A 17,369-nucleotide genomic window follows, 5' to 3' on the forward strand; every position below is an offset into this window, starting at 1 on the left:
CCTTCTTATTGTGGGTTTGTTTTTCACCTTTTGGCGACCGCTTTGAGATGACACATTTCAGAAACTCCCCCCTTCATTGTTTCCTTCAGTGTACACTGTGGAGGTGGTCACAGGAGACAGCCAAGGCTCTCTAGGAAATTAGCTCAATCTCACCAGTTTCATGATATAATGTACAGCATGAAGGACAGCCAGCGATAGAATAAAATGTGAGGCTGTTTTCCACAGCATTCTGACAAACACTGATCTCTATTTCCATAGTGGTGTTGATTATACGAGTTCTCTCACACAGGGATCAGCTGGTTATCTTACTGTTATAATAGTCCTGAGTCCTGGTCAGAATGTTTTGGTGTGTTTGTTTTATCATGTGTTTATAACAATATAATATCATAACAGAAGTTGTTCAGTCCGGCCCATAGCCTACCTGACGACATTTAGGTTGGAAGGTAAATGAATAAATGCTACAACAAACAGGCTGGAGGACGTGAGATTACTGGCTGGTTTAATGAAAGTTTTGACTGTATTGTTGGCTGACTGGATGGTTAATAGCTGGTTTGCTGGCTGACAAGACAAAGTTACTGAAATGGTTGTTGGTTCACTGGGTGGTAGGTTTGTTTAATTGGCTGACTGTTTGGTGCTAAATGGCTGGTGGACTGACTGACTGACTGTTTGGAATGCTAGCTAATATATCTACCTGGTTGACTGACTAACTGCCAAGCTGAATAACTGTTGATTAACTGTTGGCTGACTGGTGACTGAAAGACTAACTAACTGACCAACTATCTGACTAATCCTTTCACTGACTAGTTTACTGGCTGGTTGGTTGATTAACTGAACTGAATGGTGGACTGGAATATTTGCTTATATGATATAATGCTATATTTTGCTTGGGTGATCTTTGTATCTGGTAGGGCTCGTTTTGATTGAGTGAATGGCTGACTTGTTTTTTAGCTGCTGGTTGAATAACTGGTTAGTTGGCTGAATGGCTAAATTACTGGTTTGCTGACTTGTTTCTTGGCCGACCTAAAGACTGACTGGTTTGTTGGTTTAGTGAGTTAAAGATCTGATGGTTTTACTGACTGGTTTGCAGGTTGACTGACTGACTCACGGACTGGAATGTTAGCCAATAGAAATCGATGACAGACTAACTGATTCATTCACTGGATGACCTTTTGCCTGACTAGTTTGCTGACTGGCTGATGAGGTTTATTGACGTGTTTGTTAGCTGCTGCTGCTGCTGCTGCTGCTGCTGCTGCTGCTGCTGCTGCTGAATGACTGGGTTGTTCAATAAATTTCCAAATGTTGGATGGTTGACTGACTGACTGACTGACTGACTGACTGTAAGTGCTTTGTTTGTTAACTGCTCTGTTATCTGGCTGAATGCCTTGTTAGTTGTGGTTTAATTGCTGGTTTGCAGGCAGCATTTTTGGTTGACTGATTGACTGACTGTTTTTTCACATCTCTCCATGTGATGACTGTTAACAGTGTAATCTTATTTTTCTGTAACACATAACACAGGCACTCTCACAGTGCTTATTAGCTTTAACTGACAGAAAATGCCACAGGCAGATGAGCTGATGATGTCATGCCTTGCTCTGATTGGCTGCCCCTGACTTCCTCCTCCCCCTTCTCTCCCTCTCTGTATCTCTGTCTCCTCCCTGCCTTCTTCTCCCTGTCAGTCCTCGTTCATCCCATCTCTATTCAACACCACCCATCTCTCTTGCTCTCCTTCCTTCATCCTTCTGTCTCTCTACCTCTCCTCTCCTCTCTGCTCTGCTCAGCTCTTCCCAGGGTGATGATAGCGATGATGATGATGATGTGACACTGTGGCCAGCCAATGATCACGCAAGGAGGGAGCAGAAGGGGTGTGTCTAGAGGCCGAGCTCGGAGCTGATCGATGCTGGGGAGACTGAGGAGGAAGAAGGGGAAGAGGGGGAGGTAGAGGAGGGTGGGAGAGGCCTTGTCCGAGCTAAGGAGTGCCGACACTGGGTTAATAAAGGGGGAGAAAAGGAGGAGGCAGGGGGAAGAGGAGGAGGGAGGGAAGAAGCTGTCGCCTGTCAGAGGGGGGATCAACCTGTGCTGTCATGGACAAATATCGACCAAAGAGACCAACCACCCTGGCTCTGTTCCCACAGCTGCCACAAGCCGGCACCCAGGTAAGCAGACTGGGAGGATCCCCTGTTTTTCAGATGAGCTGGGGAAATGGGTCGCAGTGTATATGACTGTGTGTTTATGTGTGTGTGTGTATGTGATCATGATTGGATTGTGTGTTCAGAATGAGGCAGCAGTGGCATCAAGCAGAATAAATGGGTTACTCTGAGTGTGTGTGTGTGTGTGTGTGTGTGTGTGTGTGTGTGTGTGTGTGTGTGTGTGTGTGTGTGCGCGTGTGTTTCCTGGGAGGATCCTGTCCTCAGAATGAGACAGCATTGGGTAGCTGTCTATTTGTGCATGCTGTTAGGTCGTGTTTATGTGTTTGTGTGTGTGTGTGTGTGTGTGTGTGTGTGTGCTGGCAGTGGGTCAGCTCTGAAAATGGTTCAGCTGTATGTTGCAGTGCCTCAGTAAACTGGCTCCTATCTTGTGTTGTGGTGATTATATTTCTGGCAAATATCTATATTTAGAACATCAATATTCATAATTCAATGGTGCGGCTGGCTTGTTTGTCTCCAGCAGACCGAGGGTAGCCGAGCAGCTCGGGGTTCAGTGACTTGCTCAAGGACACTTTGACAGGACACACTTGCTGTTGAGGGGATTGACCCAGATTGTGCTTTTAAAACAGGAGCCTCCGAGCTGCTCTGCCCTCTCACGAAATATATAAAAGTATATTTAAGATCAGCTGTAGCAGCGTCCTTTTTGTAAGAGAACAGAAGAAGAGGATTTGATACAATGCAGAGTCTAAAGAGGAATATTTCTATAAAAACAAGATGATAGTGAAGTAGCGAACCCTGGCACCTGGGACAGCAGTCAGTAAGGAGTGCTCTCTAGAGGGAGCCAGCAGTAACACTCGTAGTATCCTGGCGTAGCCCTTTAAATGAGTTGCATCCTGTTTACCGTGACAGTACAGATCAGAGCGGTCGTTTCACCCTAACCTGGGTTTCCCCTCAGAATCAGCATCAGAACTACAGACTGTCCTGCCATGAGATCACAGCAGCCGCGACACATGATCAGATCAGATAGATGGTCAGATATGATCAGAAGTTTATTACCAGAAAACATAATCAATGTTCACAACCTGAAATTGAGGTGAATGGCTACAGTGTGAAATGTGGATTAAATGTTCAGTATTTGAAATAGCAGGTGCAGCCCACTGACTGTCACTAGCTTATTTTTCATGAGCTAATTGCATGAAAAAGGGTCCTGATGCAAAAGATAAATGTATCATTTTAGCCATTACAAAACTGTTAATTAGCTACAGCTGATATAACTGGCTACTCTTCTGTCGGTGATAAAATGTTGGATAAGAACTTCAGAGCTGAGCAAATGCAGGGAACTGGGTCAATATTGGTAACTGGATGTTGGAACCCCTAAATGTGGAAATCTTTCCTGCACTCTCCTTGTTGAAATTACCATCATCAAAATCTCAATTAACCTCTCAAACTTTGCAACTTGACACAGGTTTTTAGAAAAGTTAGCTGGATAGCCAACCATCAGCTGACATATTTCAGTCCATCTAACATTTTTTTCTTTTAGCTTTGTTTATTTTGTTATTTCTTGGTGGTTTGAGATTAACTTAAGCAGCAGCAGTATCATAAACACCAGTTTTAGCTAATACCTTTTATTAAGAGCCTGTTAAGAGCTCACAATATGTCTTTCTCTGAGGGTTTATTTCATCAGCCTCTCTGCAAAGTTAAATTGCATTTTCAGGGTTTACTATCCATATACTAAGATAAATGTGATCTACAATGGCACTCACTATTAAAATGCAAAGCCTTGCTGATTTTAACAGTGAAATAATCATTTGAAAAATCCTACAGCTCCCATACCAGCCGACTCTATAATATTTCATTGTAACATTTAGTATAAGACATCTGTGCAGTTTGGCTGTTTCTCTCCTGTTAATTTTACAGCCATGTCTGAAACATAAACTGTAAATAAAGATGGACATAGCCTCAGAGGCGTCACCCACAGGTTTCTGAAGAACAGTTTTGAAGCTCATTCAGCTGCTTCGCTGTTGCCATCTTGGCAGTGCCTGACTTCGACTAACTTTTGCAAATCAAAAAATGGGCAAGGAGGAGGGGCCTGTGTAGAGCTGAGACTTCGGTGCTGATTTGTGGCGGATACACTCAAAAAATGTTTTATAAAAATCCGTACAGGTGTCATGAAGGAGGAAATTAGTTTTAGAGACCAAAACAGTTTTTGTACCAAGTAGACTGTAGACATGTTTATTTCTGCTGTAACGTTGGACATTTTAACATGGGAGTCTATGGGGATTGACTCACTGTTGAAGCCAGACTCTAGTGGTCATTAGAGGAACTGCAGGTTGTTGCACTTGTTTCATTTTTCAGGCTTGGAGGTTGATGGTTGGTCTGAACCAGCTGTGGTCTTTCAGCTGGCCTCTTGTGCAGTGGTGATGTTAACCCACCAAGGTTTTGGCCTTGTGGGAAATGGTGTTCATCAAAAGATGCTAAAAGCTCAAAAATTAAATAAACTATGATATGAGGTCAGAGACATGTAGACACTGTTGAGAAAGACTATATTCTACAGCTGGAATATAGGTGAATCACCTATGAGCAGGTTGCATACTGTGATCAATGACCAAACACATCTACATGTAAATGTTAGTGATGTGAATATTATAAGAGAACCTGACATGATGATGTCACTATGTGTGTTCAGGTGAAAATATATTTAAAGCTAAACATTGAAAACCTCACTGTCCAGATATGAAATTGAAGACTTCCTGTAGAAGTTATCAGTGGTGATCTGACGTATCGTTCAGCACTCAATGATCCGCTGTAACCTGACGGAGAACAGACGATGTGCCGACAGGCAGATAAAAGAGGTTCAATCCCTCCATGAGCTGCGTGCTGATGATTCCTGCTGACTTTAATATAGCAGCACTGTAAAGAACTGGGACCTGGTCTCAGTGGATTAAAGGCACATAGAGCTCTACTGTAGGTTTTCACCATATGCTGCTTCAAAGGGTTTCTCACCTTATCATGTTTGACAGATCGGCTTGACTTAAAATAGCTTTCGCGTACGTAGGGTCTAATGTCGACTATTATACTTTAAAATGCAGATGTGGTTGAATCTGGCCTGCATTTGAATCTATTTTGATTTTTTTAAGCCACGTTTTCAGAGAAAGAAGAGACACAAAAAGGCTCCTACAGGAAGGAGCAGTGCAGGATAAATGCCTGAACATTGTAGAGGCAGAAACAATGATGCGGGGAAGATGCAGCATAAAGGCCTGTAGTAAACATGAGGAGAGGATGTAATGTTACCACAGCTTGAACAATACAATCCCCACTGAGAGGCAACTGTTCTTCGTTCTGGCTTAGCTTTGTAAGACATATTGTCCTTTCCTTAGTCTTGGCAGGAACACTTCAGCTGTTGTAGTCATTGTACTTTATGTAAATGTTTAAATTCCATCAACAATAGTGCTGGACTTAAACATAAAATAAATAATAACAAAAATATTATCTTCCTCTAGGCAGGATGAAATATTCTGCATAGTTATAAAACCCAATCGAAATGTTATTGGACTCACTGTTCATAGACAGCCAGTGTAGTATTGACTGTGTCCTCAGTACATGCGTCATAGCACACACCTTTCAATCATTCAGTCAGGAGTGTGATTGGCTGCTGTGAACTGTGTCCTCTCCAACCTGTCTTACTTTGCCAGCTGGACTCACCACAGGAGCTGGATTAGACTGATAACACTCACTACCACTTAACATGTGTAACTGTAAGCCCTGCCTGTCACTGACTCTTACTCTGCACGTGTGTGTGTGTGTGTGTGTGTGTGTGTGTGTGTGTGTGTGTGCGTGTGTGGTCATTACCTTCTTAGCTGCAAATCAGCTAATTGTAACTTCTAAAATTAGCATGTGTCAGGGAGAGGGCATCAAGCTGCATTTGTTCAAAGAGCTTCCTGTTAATCCGAAGTGAAAATCAAATTTAACCACCGTACACTGAGATGACTTCACTGTGTATTGAGAGCGAACAGCACGTTTCGCCTGAGGCTTCTTCAGGTTCACTCAGTTTACACGAGCGTTCACAGGTGTGATGAAAACATATACATATGTCACATTTATCACACAATTATCATCATCTTCATGTTGTAATAATGCCTCCACGCCGCGACAGCCAGAGCCAGCATAATGTTTTCAGGGTGTCTGTCAATCCGTCCCGTTGTCGTGGACACAATATCTCAGTAGTGCCTTGACGGAACTTTTTCAGATTTTGCACAAATGTCCACTTGGACTCAAGGATGAACACTTTTTTACTCAAGACTTCACAGCAATTATGACAAAACTTCACACAAATGGTTTATATTTTCTATGACTCTGGATAAACAGAGTGTAACAATGTCCACTTCCTGAGGTACAGTGTTGAATAATGGTCAGACGTGGTTTTGCAGAACATTATGATGTCACAGTGAAGCTGACCTGAGAATGGGATGGACAATTCCTCTGGTCCGGGCTGTCGCCGGCACAGAGGCATATCAACTAAGGACAAATAAGAACAAGGAGAACACACAAACACCTGAACATACAGTCTTTCATGGCCGTTGAGTTGGCCAGTTGGACTTGGTCAGGACCCCTTAGTGCCACTTTTTAACACACTTGTAACTGGGTTTCTAGGCATCTTTTTTACCAGGACACACTTGCACAACATTTCAAACACGTGTCACTGATAGCAGTACAGGGAGATCAATGGAGAGATCATATACAAACAGCTCAGTTTAGACACATACAACATTAGAGTTATCCATGTTTGTACAGTTCATGTAAACATGTTAGATTTCCTGCATAACCTGATGTCTCCCACTAACCTATTGTTTTATATGCATTTAAATGTACTGGTGGTTAAGGTGTGGTTAGAAGTAAGAAAACACTGCCTTCACCATCGAAGAAAACCAGGGCCGACTGCTGATCTCCTGTTGGTCTCCTGTGTATTACATGTTGACCCAAACACGACCTCCTCCTAATGCTGCGTTCATGAATTCTTTATAAATAACTTCATAAATATGAAGCGCTAGCCAGCAGTAGCTTAGCTTAGCTTAGCATAAAGACTAGAAACAGAGGGAGACAGCTACCCTGGCTCTGTTTAATCTCTTTGTAATATCTTCTTTGTTTAATCTGCAAAAAGTGTACTCAAGAATAAGAGAACCAGGGTTGCATTTGTATGTTGATGTGAAATTGTTGTATTTATACAGCAGAATTTATTTAGAATATATATATTCTATATATCTATATTTCTATATAGACATTATATTGACAGGTGTTTCTAATGATTTGCTCACCCATTATGAACATAACACTACCACTCACTTCAAAAGAACCACATAGTTGAATCACCACCTCTCTGACACAGAAAATGAATATGTCACAAAGGTGAACCTAATAAGGTGGTAACTCAAACTGGGAGTAATTAACTAAGATGACAGCCTTTTACCTTCAAACTCCCTCAAATGCATTCTGACAGTATCACAGCTACTTCTGGGTATCAGACAGATGGCACTGAGACGCCATCTTTAATTTGAGATGAGAAGTTTTAATATTAAAAAGGGCTCCATTAGATTTTTGTCTGTGCATTGAAACGTCTGTTTGTGTAAATGTCAACTGGAGAAAGATGTCACCAGAGAGACGGAGTGTGCTTTACACAGAGAGAGATGCTTTTGATTCTCCCTCACAGACTCACACACTCACACACACACACACACACACACACACACACACACACACACACACACACACACACACAATGAGTAACCATAGTAACAGAACGTGGTGTGCGAAAGGGAGAGCAGATGCATGAGGGATGTCAGTAAATGAGTCAGCGCTCTGCGTGGTTCCCATGACGTTGATGCGAGACCATCGCACACTTCCTGGTCCGTTGCTCCTACCTCTTCCTGGCAATGATGTCATCAGAGAGAACGAGAGAGAAAGAAAGAGAGAGAGAGACTTTTAGTGTCTGGTTTTGACCAAGCTAATTTTAGCAACCCAATTTTTTTTTGACTTGGCGGGGCGGGGCATAAAAAGGAGAATATAAGGCCTGTAGTACCTTTTGTGTAGAAATCACTTTGAAGCAAGTGTGAAAGATTTGTTGTTGATGTTTCAGCAGTTGTTGCAGTGAAGAGGAGACGTAGAGCATTCAGCAGTGATTAAACTGTATATCAAAATGAGGTATTACAGTTTCTTAAAGGATTCAGATCTTTATGGCCACTTTTCAATGGAAAAGTCTTCATTATTGAGGGGGAATCTCAGTTACCGAGGCAACGTGTCCTGGATGAAGAGCAGAGTCTCACTCCTCTGTGTTTATCAGTATTAATCTATAATCCTCAGAGCGACACACAGTGAGAGGACAAGATGTTATGGGTTAGCTGTCTCACACATCAGGCTAGACTGTGTGTGTGTGTGTGTGTGTGTGTGTGTGTGTCTGTGTGTGTCTGTGTGTGATAATCCAATAATGTGTTGGTTTTTGCTCTTACACTGCTGCTCTGTCTTATTAACTCCGTGCAGGACTCCATCAACAACAACTCTTTGGGCAAGAAGGACAGCTGGAAGGACTCCCACTCTTCTTCCCCACACATCACAGGTATGGACACTAAATGCTTCAGGAAAAAACAAAACAAGAAAAAAACAAAACACAGACAATTAATGCAAATCACAGACTGTACATGAAGAAGGATTTTGTGTTGCTTCCTGCCACGATGCAACAGTGAAGCCAAAATGCGAATGTGGGAGCCGCCATTATGCTTCTGTAACACATTTTGTAACCAGCGTCTGGACCTTAGAGTCGGGGGTCAGAATGTGCGGAATAGGCCCCTCAACTTCACTGACCGCCGACCTGTCGCTGAGAGCCGAGTGACCCGAGGAGCCACATGAAGGTAAACCAGTTGATACCTAGTTAGCTATAATAACTAGCTGTAATAACATTGATTCAATAACATAATTCAGTAAAAATTGACTGATGGTGATTCCTATTTTATTATCATTGTAGGTAATCATAACTGCTTTGACCTTACTCTCAGTTTACATTTGTTAATTAGTAAGAGTGAGTAAAGCTATTGATCTAAAATGAACTTGATAACCAGTAACATAACTAGAAATATCACAGACCCGCTCAACAGCTTTGTTGAAAGATATTTTAGAACACTTTGTTCCCTGTGGTAAACTTACTTCAGAATGATCACCTCCCTGTCTACTGAAAAATTCTTAAGCAGTTATGATGAAATATGATTTTGTGTTGTGTTTCTGCCCAAAACCCAGAGCTGCTACAAGAAGTGATGGAGAAAGCAGCAGCAACATGGGACGTCTGAGAAGAATGAAACATGATACAAGACCTCCACCAGCACTGAAGACCAGCCTCTCTGTCCCAGCAGCCACAGAGACAGAGTGAGGGCTGTGCTGGGCTGTGGGCGGGGACTGCTTTGTTGTGACATCACAAAGTTCCAGAAGTCCTGATAACTCGTTTTAAGGCTCAGTTTCTGAATACAGCGCTTTAATACTTTCACAGTATTAATATAGAACCTAGACCTGCTTTATAATCAAACAACACATGCAGATCTACCTTTAGACTATATGGACCTTTAAACAACAGCAGACAAAGCCAACAGCATTATTCACAAATATATCTCTCTATATAAATGTGCCTATATGTAACCATTGTGATGTGTGTACAGTATTTGATATCGTTATTTATCATGTTGTGCCTCTGTGGCTTTTTTGATGGAACTGTGATGTTATAAACTGTATTGGAACCAAATTAAAGTGAATTTAATTGAAAAGAAATTAAGCGTCACTACCTTCAACCAGCAAAATGATGCACAACTTCTAAATGGCATTATGCACAACAGTGATTTTGCCTCATTTCATCACTTTCACTTGAAGCCAAAGGCAAAAAACAACTCAGATAGTTTTCTGACAGTCGTGTTGGCACATTTCATCACGGCAGTATCTTATGAAAACCTGTCATGCTGTGTAAATAAACAAGATAAATGGAACAAATTACGTGAAAGTCAGTTTTCTTCTTTCTTGGCAGAAGACTTCACTGTGATGTCTGTGCAGTTCATCTTGGATGGATCTTGTCTACACAGTCTGTTCAGAGACATTAATGTACACAAATAGTTAAGACTCATTTCAGCTTTGAAAAGCTGCACTCTCCTGATATCTGAGTCAGTCAGCAGAGTTCTGAGCACAGGCTCACATTTAGTAAATGTTTGTTATGTGATTTTGCAGAAACAAAAAAAAGGTTGTTGAAAAGCATCTGAGTTGCTGTAGTTGTTTGCTCTGGAAATATATTTCTGACTATCTGTCAGCAGAGCAGAGCCGTGCACTTCTGTCCTGAGATTTGTGCATGACTCAGTCTGTTGCAGTGCCTCTGCAGATAAGTGTCGTCAGTTTCACACAGTTTAGTCAGATCGGGCATTTGTGTAAAACAGATGTGAGCAGTGTGAGCCTGATGAGACATGAACATAATCTGTTGTATAGGCTTGTTCTGGATTCTGGTCACACACACACCTGGGACATGGGATCTTTCTATTCTACAGATATGTTTTGATCATGTGATCTTTATTGTTACCGGATATCATTTTCTATGAATTCACAGATGATCATTTTCCCTGATTTGAATTGTTTCATGCAGCTCAAAGATTTGTAGGCCCTGATAATGGAGTGTGTTCAGTTTGTTCCAAAGCTAAGTGAGCTCATTACGCATTCATACAGCTATGGCGTTCTGCACTGGCCCTGTCTTCAGTAGTCTCATGCAGTCATGTTCAATTCCAACGCTGTCACCTACAAATTACATCTAACCATCAGCAGCAAACATGTTTTTTCCAATACATTCATAATCGTTGGTTGAGAGAGCCCTGTCTGTGGTTAGGCTTAGACCACAAAATGTAAGGGAAAGATTATATTTGGTTAAATGTAAATAAACATGACTGAAGTCACAATGTTTCCCTGACCTTAACCAACTGCTGTGCCAGTCTAAACAGCACAACCATAAAAAAGGTCAGTGATGCAGGAATCATTACATGTAGATATTGTACTTCAAGACTGGATATTTTGATGAAAAACAAATATGTAGTATGGAAACGTAACGCAGCTCAGCTCAGCAGTTTATTACTGAGGACAGAGAGATCAGATGATGATGGTTTCTCAGCATTCAGTCTTTTTTATTGACTTGATGAGGACAGAATGTACCGTGAATCTCAGTGAGCTGACAATGCTCTGCCTCGAGCACGGCCCTGCTAACTGCTAACAGCTGCTGATTCAGTCAGTAACTACAGTGATTCAATATACTGTAGTCAGTACAGTTCAGTTCAAGATGCATTATTATTGATTTATTCATACAGGTAATAAACACCACCGGACACATAATGATGATCTAATCCAGTGATTACCAGACTTTCCTGTGTCATGTTAATTGATTGCATGTTCGTCAGCTGCTACAATAATAAAGAAACAGGCAAGAAAAGGAGCCAAACTAAATTTTATTAAAATAACATGACCAATAACACATGAACTACATGTCTCTTTTCACAAACTGGCGATTTTTATGCACAAAAACAATGGATGAACGTGTTTGAGCCTAAGCATTAAAAGAAATTTGTCATTTATCTTGTGCTTTTCATTTTTGCTATTTTTTTGTCACTTTTGCTTTCAAAATAAATCTCGCTTACCTGAATCTTGGTCCTCATCGTAAAATAGATGAGAAGACATTTCACAAACACAGGTTGTTCTGAGCAGATTAACAATGGCTCTGTCCCAGCAATGAGCTCATTGCAGTGTAACATGACACTCTTTTAGTCATTAGTTACACTTGTGTTTGAAAAATCTAAATATCTGAGCTGCGTCTGAAAATCACTTACTGTGTTTCCCCTCCACCATTTTATTCAGACTGTAAAGTCTATGCGCTCTAATAGTGTCCTCAAAAAGGTTCCAACAATGGACTGAAAAGTCGTGTCCTTCACATGCGCCGTACTTTTTGCTAACAGTATCTAGTTTGGACTCAATAGAATTTAATAGAATTTTTTTAAAGGGGCATTCCACCACCTTTCCACCTGCAGTATGGATCAGTTCATTGATCGGGGGGGGGGGGAACTACTTGGTCTGTGAAGAATTTTGGATAATGTCTTACCCCCCAATGACGTCATCACCAGTTATTTTCTCAAGCTTGGGCTTTGATGCAGGCACTTACCAGAGTTACAGTGTAAGGACGAAACACTATCAACTTGCATTATGGGAAATCTGGGACACAGTGTCTTTGGTGTTTTACCTATTCTAGAGAATGAGGAGATCACTGCCTCTGCTGCTTGGATGGGGATGTTAGGGAAATTCTTATCATCGGTGGTGAAGAAAGAGCTCTGGAGTCCAGCATGTCTATTGAAGCTTGAGTCCGAGGAGAAAGGAGGTTTCATTAATACAGGCTTCTGTGCATGATGTCACCTCAAATCTGAAGCAGGAACCCCTGAGGATAGTCTTTATACACTTAGAGAGAATACTATAGAAAGCTTACACTCCATAATTGGTCAAATATTTCAAAGAAGATGGAGAAGAGGGATGTGTTACTACACTATTGGTTCATTAACCATAAACAAGGAAACATGTCTATATACGCCCAAGTGCTGATTCTTAGAACACCCAGCCACTTGTTACCATCCAAGGTCTGTTGTTATCAGCCCTGGCTCCAGCAGCATCAGGACAAACCACAGCTGCGTCTGCAGGAGCCGCCTGAGCGTCTCAAGGCCGGTAAGATTTAATGCAGTAGCTGTGGCACAGAGACCTCGGGCCTCACACTGACCTCTCACCCTGAGTCAGTCATTCATTAGTTGGACAAGACAAAATTCCCTCACCCCTTGCCTTTGTAATCTCTCTGTTGTAAGCTCAATTTACTGATGTAGCCATTTACGACACATTTGGCTTTTAAATAATTTTAGGTTGGATGCTTTGTGAAATTTCTAGTGCTCCAGTGTGTTCAGGACTTCATGAATGGTTGATCATCACAGGCAAACATAGTTAGATGCATATTTATGGGGGAGGAAAATGCATCACAGCACAAGAGACAAAAACAAAACCTGCAAAATAACAGCAAAATGTTCTAGAACTCTTTGAATGAGTGTCCCTGTGCCTCTTATCCAGTCTAAAGTGCTTACTGTGGGCTACTTTGTTAATCCCTCTGTATACATCTGGTTGCCTAACACATAATCTGATACTTTTGTTTGTTTGCGTGTGTGTATTAAGGGGATCTAACACCAGTGGATGTCCAACCAAAAGCGGAGGACAAAGTCCGGCGCAGCACGAACCGCCCAGCCCCCAAACCCCCTACAGCCAATGGAGCCCACAGCAGGTCCAACAGCCAGGCCGCTGCCACCGCCGCAGACACACGCGCTCGACTGCGGGAGAGACAGGCGTCCGGGGCCGCGCACACACAGTCCTCCAGCGCCCCGAGGAGCCAGCGGAGAGGAGGAGGAGGAGGAGGGGGAGGAGGGAGAGGGGGAGGAAGAGGAGCGACAGCGATGAAAGATAGGAGCCTGGGGGACATCAGAGGAAAGGATGGAGTGACGGCAGGGAAGGAGGAGAGAAGAGGAGGAAGACTGTGTGCGGAGTCCAAGGCGAAGGAGAAGGAGCGGAATGTACATCAGAGGCCAAGAGAAACAAATGGACCGAAAAGCCGGGGGGCTGATGGGAAAGGAAAAGTAGTTGCTAAAGCGGGTAACAGAGGAGGGGGAGTCAAGCCAAATAACGTACTGATGAACCAGGAAGTTTATCTGACAGCCATGGTGGTTCCACGCACACCTGTAGCTCCAAGAACCCAGGACAAGACCCAAGACCAAGGTAATGAACCCACCTCTAGACCCCTGGGTGTCGGGTGCTGTCAAAGGGTGGTCTGATGAGAGCAGGGTGGTCTTTAATATTTAGTGTGTTCTAAGTAACAACTCTTTTATATGTATTTTTAATGCAGAACAGCAATATGATACAGTTGTTGATTATCTGAGGAATTTTATTGTAAAGACACAAAACTCACCCAAATATTCTCTTGTATTTGGAAACTTTATTTTCCATATTTATTGAATTGAAATTTGTAAATAGAAATTTTACTTTTAATATTTGCACGTTTAGCTGACCTGTCGTGCACCGACTAACACACGCTACATCACACCAGCAATTCACTGAAACAAACTTAACAAACTGGAAGTGTACCAGTGAAATCCTGTCTTCATTTTCCCTGTTTCCTCTCCCTTTTCAGAAATGATAAGCAAAACTATGAAACTCATTAACAAAGAAGAAAAGATACATTTGGTTTAGTGTCTTATGGTGAAAGAACTGCAGAAACATTGTCTGTATACGTTTGATAAAGTGTAGCTGTAGACATATGGATTGTAGCATCGCTGATAGTAGTTTCCTAATAGATCAGGGAAGCACCTATGAGAGAGAGTTATGTATGGTATGCTAAACTGTGTGCGAATGAAAATGTCATGGGGTCACCAAAATCACCCTCAAGCTTTGGGACTATGAATGTGTAAAGTAACTGTCACTTCAGTTTTAAAGCTGGAGTTTTGTGCAGCTCAGGATGCAGCAGAACGAGCCAAAAACTCAACATTGTGGTATGATTGCCCATGAAGCTGTTATTGGGAATGAATTTTAGAAAACACTTGCCTATTTACACATCCAGCAGACACAGAGCAACATTGGCGTTTACTGGGATTTGTGTTTGTGTTCACCTGATGAATGTAAAATTGAATATACACTCTTTGTCTTCACCAACTCCTGAGAAAAATGTCTGGTTCTTTAGCTGCTAAACGCTCCACTATCTTCACAAGCTGGTCTCAGGTTGATGACCAAAACCAATGATCCAGAACTGCCCGAAAAACTTTGTAGAGCTGAGGGGAATTGCAGAATGGGTGAAAATCCTCTCTGGGTTTGGCCCAACTAAAGATCCCTTTATTATTACACATGTTCATATAGAGAAAATACTGCAGCTTTGAATATTTGATGGTCACATTGGCCACATATATCCACACTGGCCTGGAAAAAGTGTTTACAACCACAGTCCATTAGAACTGGCCATTGAACACCTGTACCTGAACCTCAGGGTAGACTGGTACAATATGCAAAATGTAATATATCAATACTGCCTGCCCAAATTTTACGATTTACACAATATTATGTTTCAGTTGTTTTCTTAAAAAAAATCATAATACATAATTATATTATTTTATGTTTCAGGTGCTTTTTAAAATACACAATTAAATTATTGTATTTTATCTTTCAGGTATAAACAATGTTGCCACTTAACAGCAAAGTTTTATTTGTCACATGCCACGGCGCAATGTACAGTAAGCAAAGCAGTGAAATGAGGGTCAGACTCAGCAGCAAAGCAAACTGTGCAAAACTGCAACAAAGAATTATGAAGAATATATCTTATGGTGTGAAATAATGCCATGTTCGATATTATTGAATATCGCCCGAGCCTACCTTGGGGGGTAAGTGTTGTAGAAATGATTGAAATATTATAAATGCAAAGTTGCTGAATTGCTTTTAAATCATCTGGTGTATAACTCACTACAACCTCTGACTTTAGAGAAGACTCAAACTGTCTAGTCGTGAAGGTTACAGGACCTTGTAGTGTCTCAAATGTCTGAGATATGTTTGTTGGAAACTTAATCCGACTGTAATTTGTTGTTTAGAGAGAAAGATGAAATAGAAGAGAAGAGCCTTATACAGTACACGCCTGTTTATGACCTTCTTGGTGTAAAAGGGTGGTGGGGGAAGAAATGAAGCATAAATTCTATGCTGTGTCTGATGAGTGGAGTCTGTTTCCTCTTACCAGATTAAAAGCATTAATTTAAGACGGTGGCGACTGACCAGAAAATGTTTCTTTATACATCAGTAAGTGCCTTGCTCAAGGGCAAATTAAAGAACCAGAGTAGTGCTGTGAAATTTCTTGTTGTATTCTGGTAAGTAGTACTGGTTATGTGTTACATAACTCTATTCATAGCTATTAATTATGTGTAACATATGTGAAGTCGTTCATAAATACATTTGTTCACATGTTATGTTAACAAGCTAATATCTACTCACTATCCATGTTTTGTGTTCTCAGGCCAAAGCCATGACAGGAGCCAGGATAACCCCCCTGCTCTCTCCCGGTCCAGCAGCGAGGGGGGGTCAAACAGAATGTCCCTCAGCTCAGACACAGAGGGCCCGCCACCGGGGCCTCTGCACCCCTCTTTATCCAACCGAACCAACCCTGACATCAGTGAGGAGGAGGGGGAGGGAGACCCCACCCCCTGCGTGAACGTTCAGAACGGTCCGACCCGCTGCCTCGCAGGTGATGAGAAAACGAAGATGGACTTTACCAAGTCAGAGGTGGACGCAGGGGGAGGCAAAGGTGACAGTAACACTGAGGTGAAAGGCACCAACTCCGTCACTCAGGGAGATTGTGTGGCTGCTTGGACTGTACCAAAGAGTGAAGCTACAGCAGGGTTGAATTATGACTCTGTTAAATACACTCTGGTGGTCGATGAACACGCTCAGTTGGAGCTGGTCAGCCTCAAGGACTGCTTGCATGGTTACAGTGAGCACAATGACGACAGCGATGGAGAGACCGTCTATCAGTCAGCCAATGAGGAGGAAGATCCAGAGTATGAGGAGGAGAGGAAGAGGAAAGAGGAGGCAAGGAAGCAAGGTGACGATAAAGTTTCATTTTGAACATACCTGAGCATACGTCTGTCACAACAGGTGCTTAAAGTTTTCAAGCAAGATACAATGTCACTTTTTTTGCTTTGTAACGTTTAAAAACCTGTCAGTAGTCTGGCTAAAAATGCAAACTTTGTCCCAGGGATGGCTCAAGAGGAACGTTCATGAGGAAGGTTCACTAGATTAAAGGTCTTATACCTGTGGGAGCATGAATATTCTCATGGTAATCTGTCTGTTAGCTTGTAAGACATGTTGTGATTAGTTCATCCTTTAGGAAGCATGAATATATTCAGTTAGTTTATGGCAATGTGCTGTTAGGATTTTATAATTTTGTGGCAAATTGGAAATTACTCAATTATGTAATAATATGTAATATTAATAATTAATTATAGTGGAGCTAGAGGAAAGTTCATGGGGATACCACAATTATTTCTGAGGTCGCTGCATATCCAGGTTGGATTTAATGGGAATCTTCCTGGTAGTTGCTGAAACGTCTTACCCTGAATCCAGGAG

General features: G+C 41.9%; 1 protein-coding gene across 2 annotated transcripts in view; it reads left to right on the forward strand.

Annotated features, from left to right (window-relative positions):
* The first annotated feature begins 1,660 nt into the window (after nucleotides 1-1,660).
* Nucleotides 1,661-17,369, forward strand: part of LOC130176141 (C-Jun-amino-terminal kinase-interacting protein 1-like) — a 28,572-nt gene continuing 12,863 nt past the window's right edge. The window contains exons 1-4 of one of the 2 annotated variants that reach the window (XM_056387064.1): nucleotides 1,661-2,153; nucleotides 8,676-8,751; nucleotides 13,398-13,991; nucleotides 16,261-16,845. In XM_056387064.1, the coding sequence (XP_056243039.1) occupies nucleotides 2,082-2,153; nucleotides 8,676-8,751; nucleotides 13,398-13,991; nucleotides 16,261-16,845 (1,327 nt within the window). In that variant the 5' untranslated portion in view covers nucleotides 1,661-2,081. The remainder of the gene's footprint in view (nucleotides 2,154-8,675; nucleotides 8,752-13,397; nucleotides 13,992-16,260; nucleotides 16,846-17,369) is intronic. The other variant, XM_056387063.1, reaches the window with a different exon arrangement.

Source organism: Seriola aureovittata, chromosome 10 (genome assembly GCF_021018895.1).
Source record: "Seriola aureovittata isolate HTS-2021-v1 ecotype China chromosome 10, ASM2101889v1, whole genome shotgun sequence".
In the NCBI taxonomy this organism is placed as follows: Eukaryota; Metazoa; Chordata; class Actinopteri; order Carangiformes; family Carangidae; genus Seriola; species Seriola aureovittata.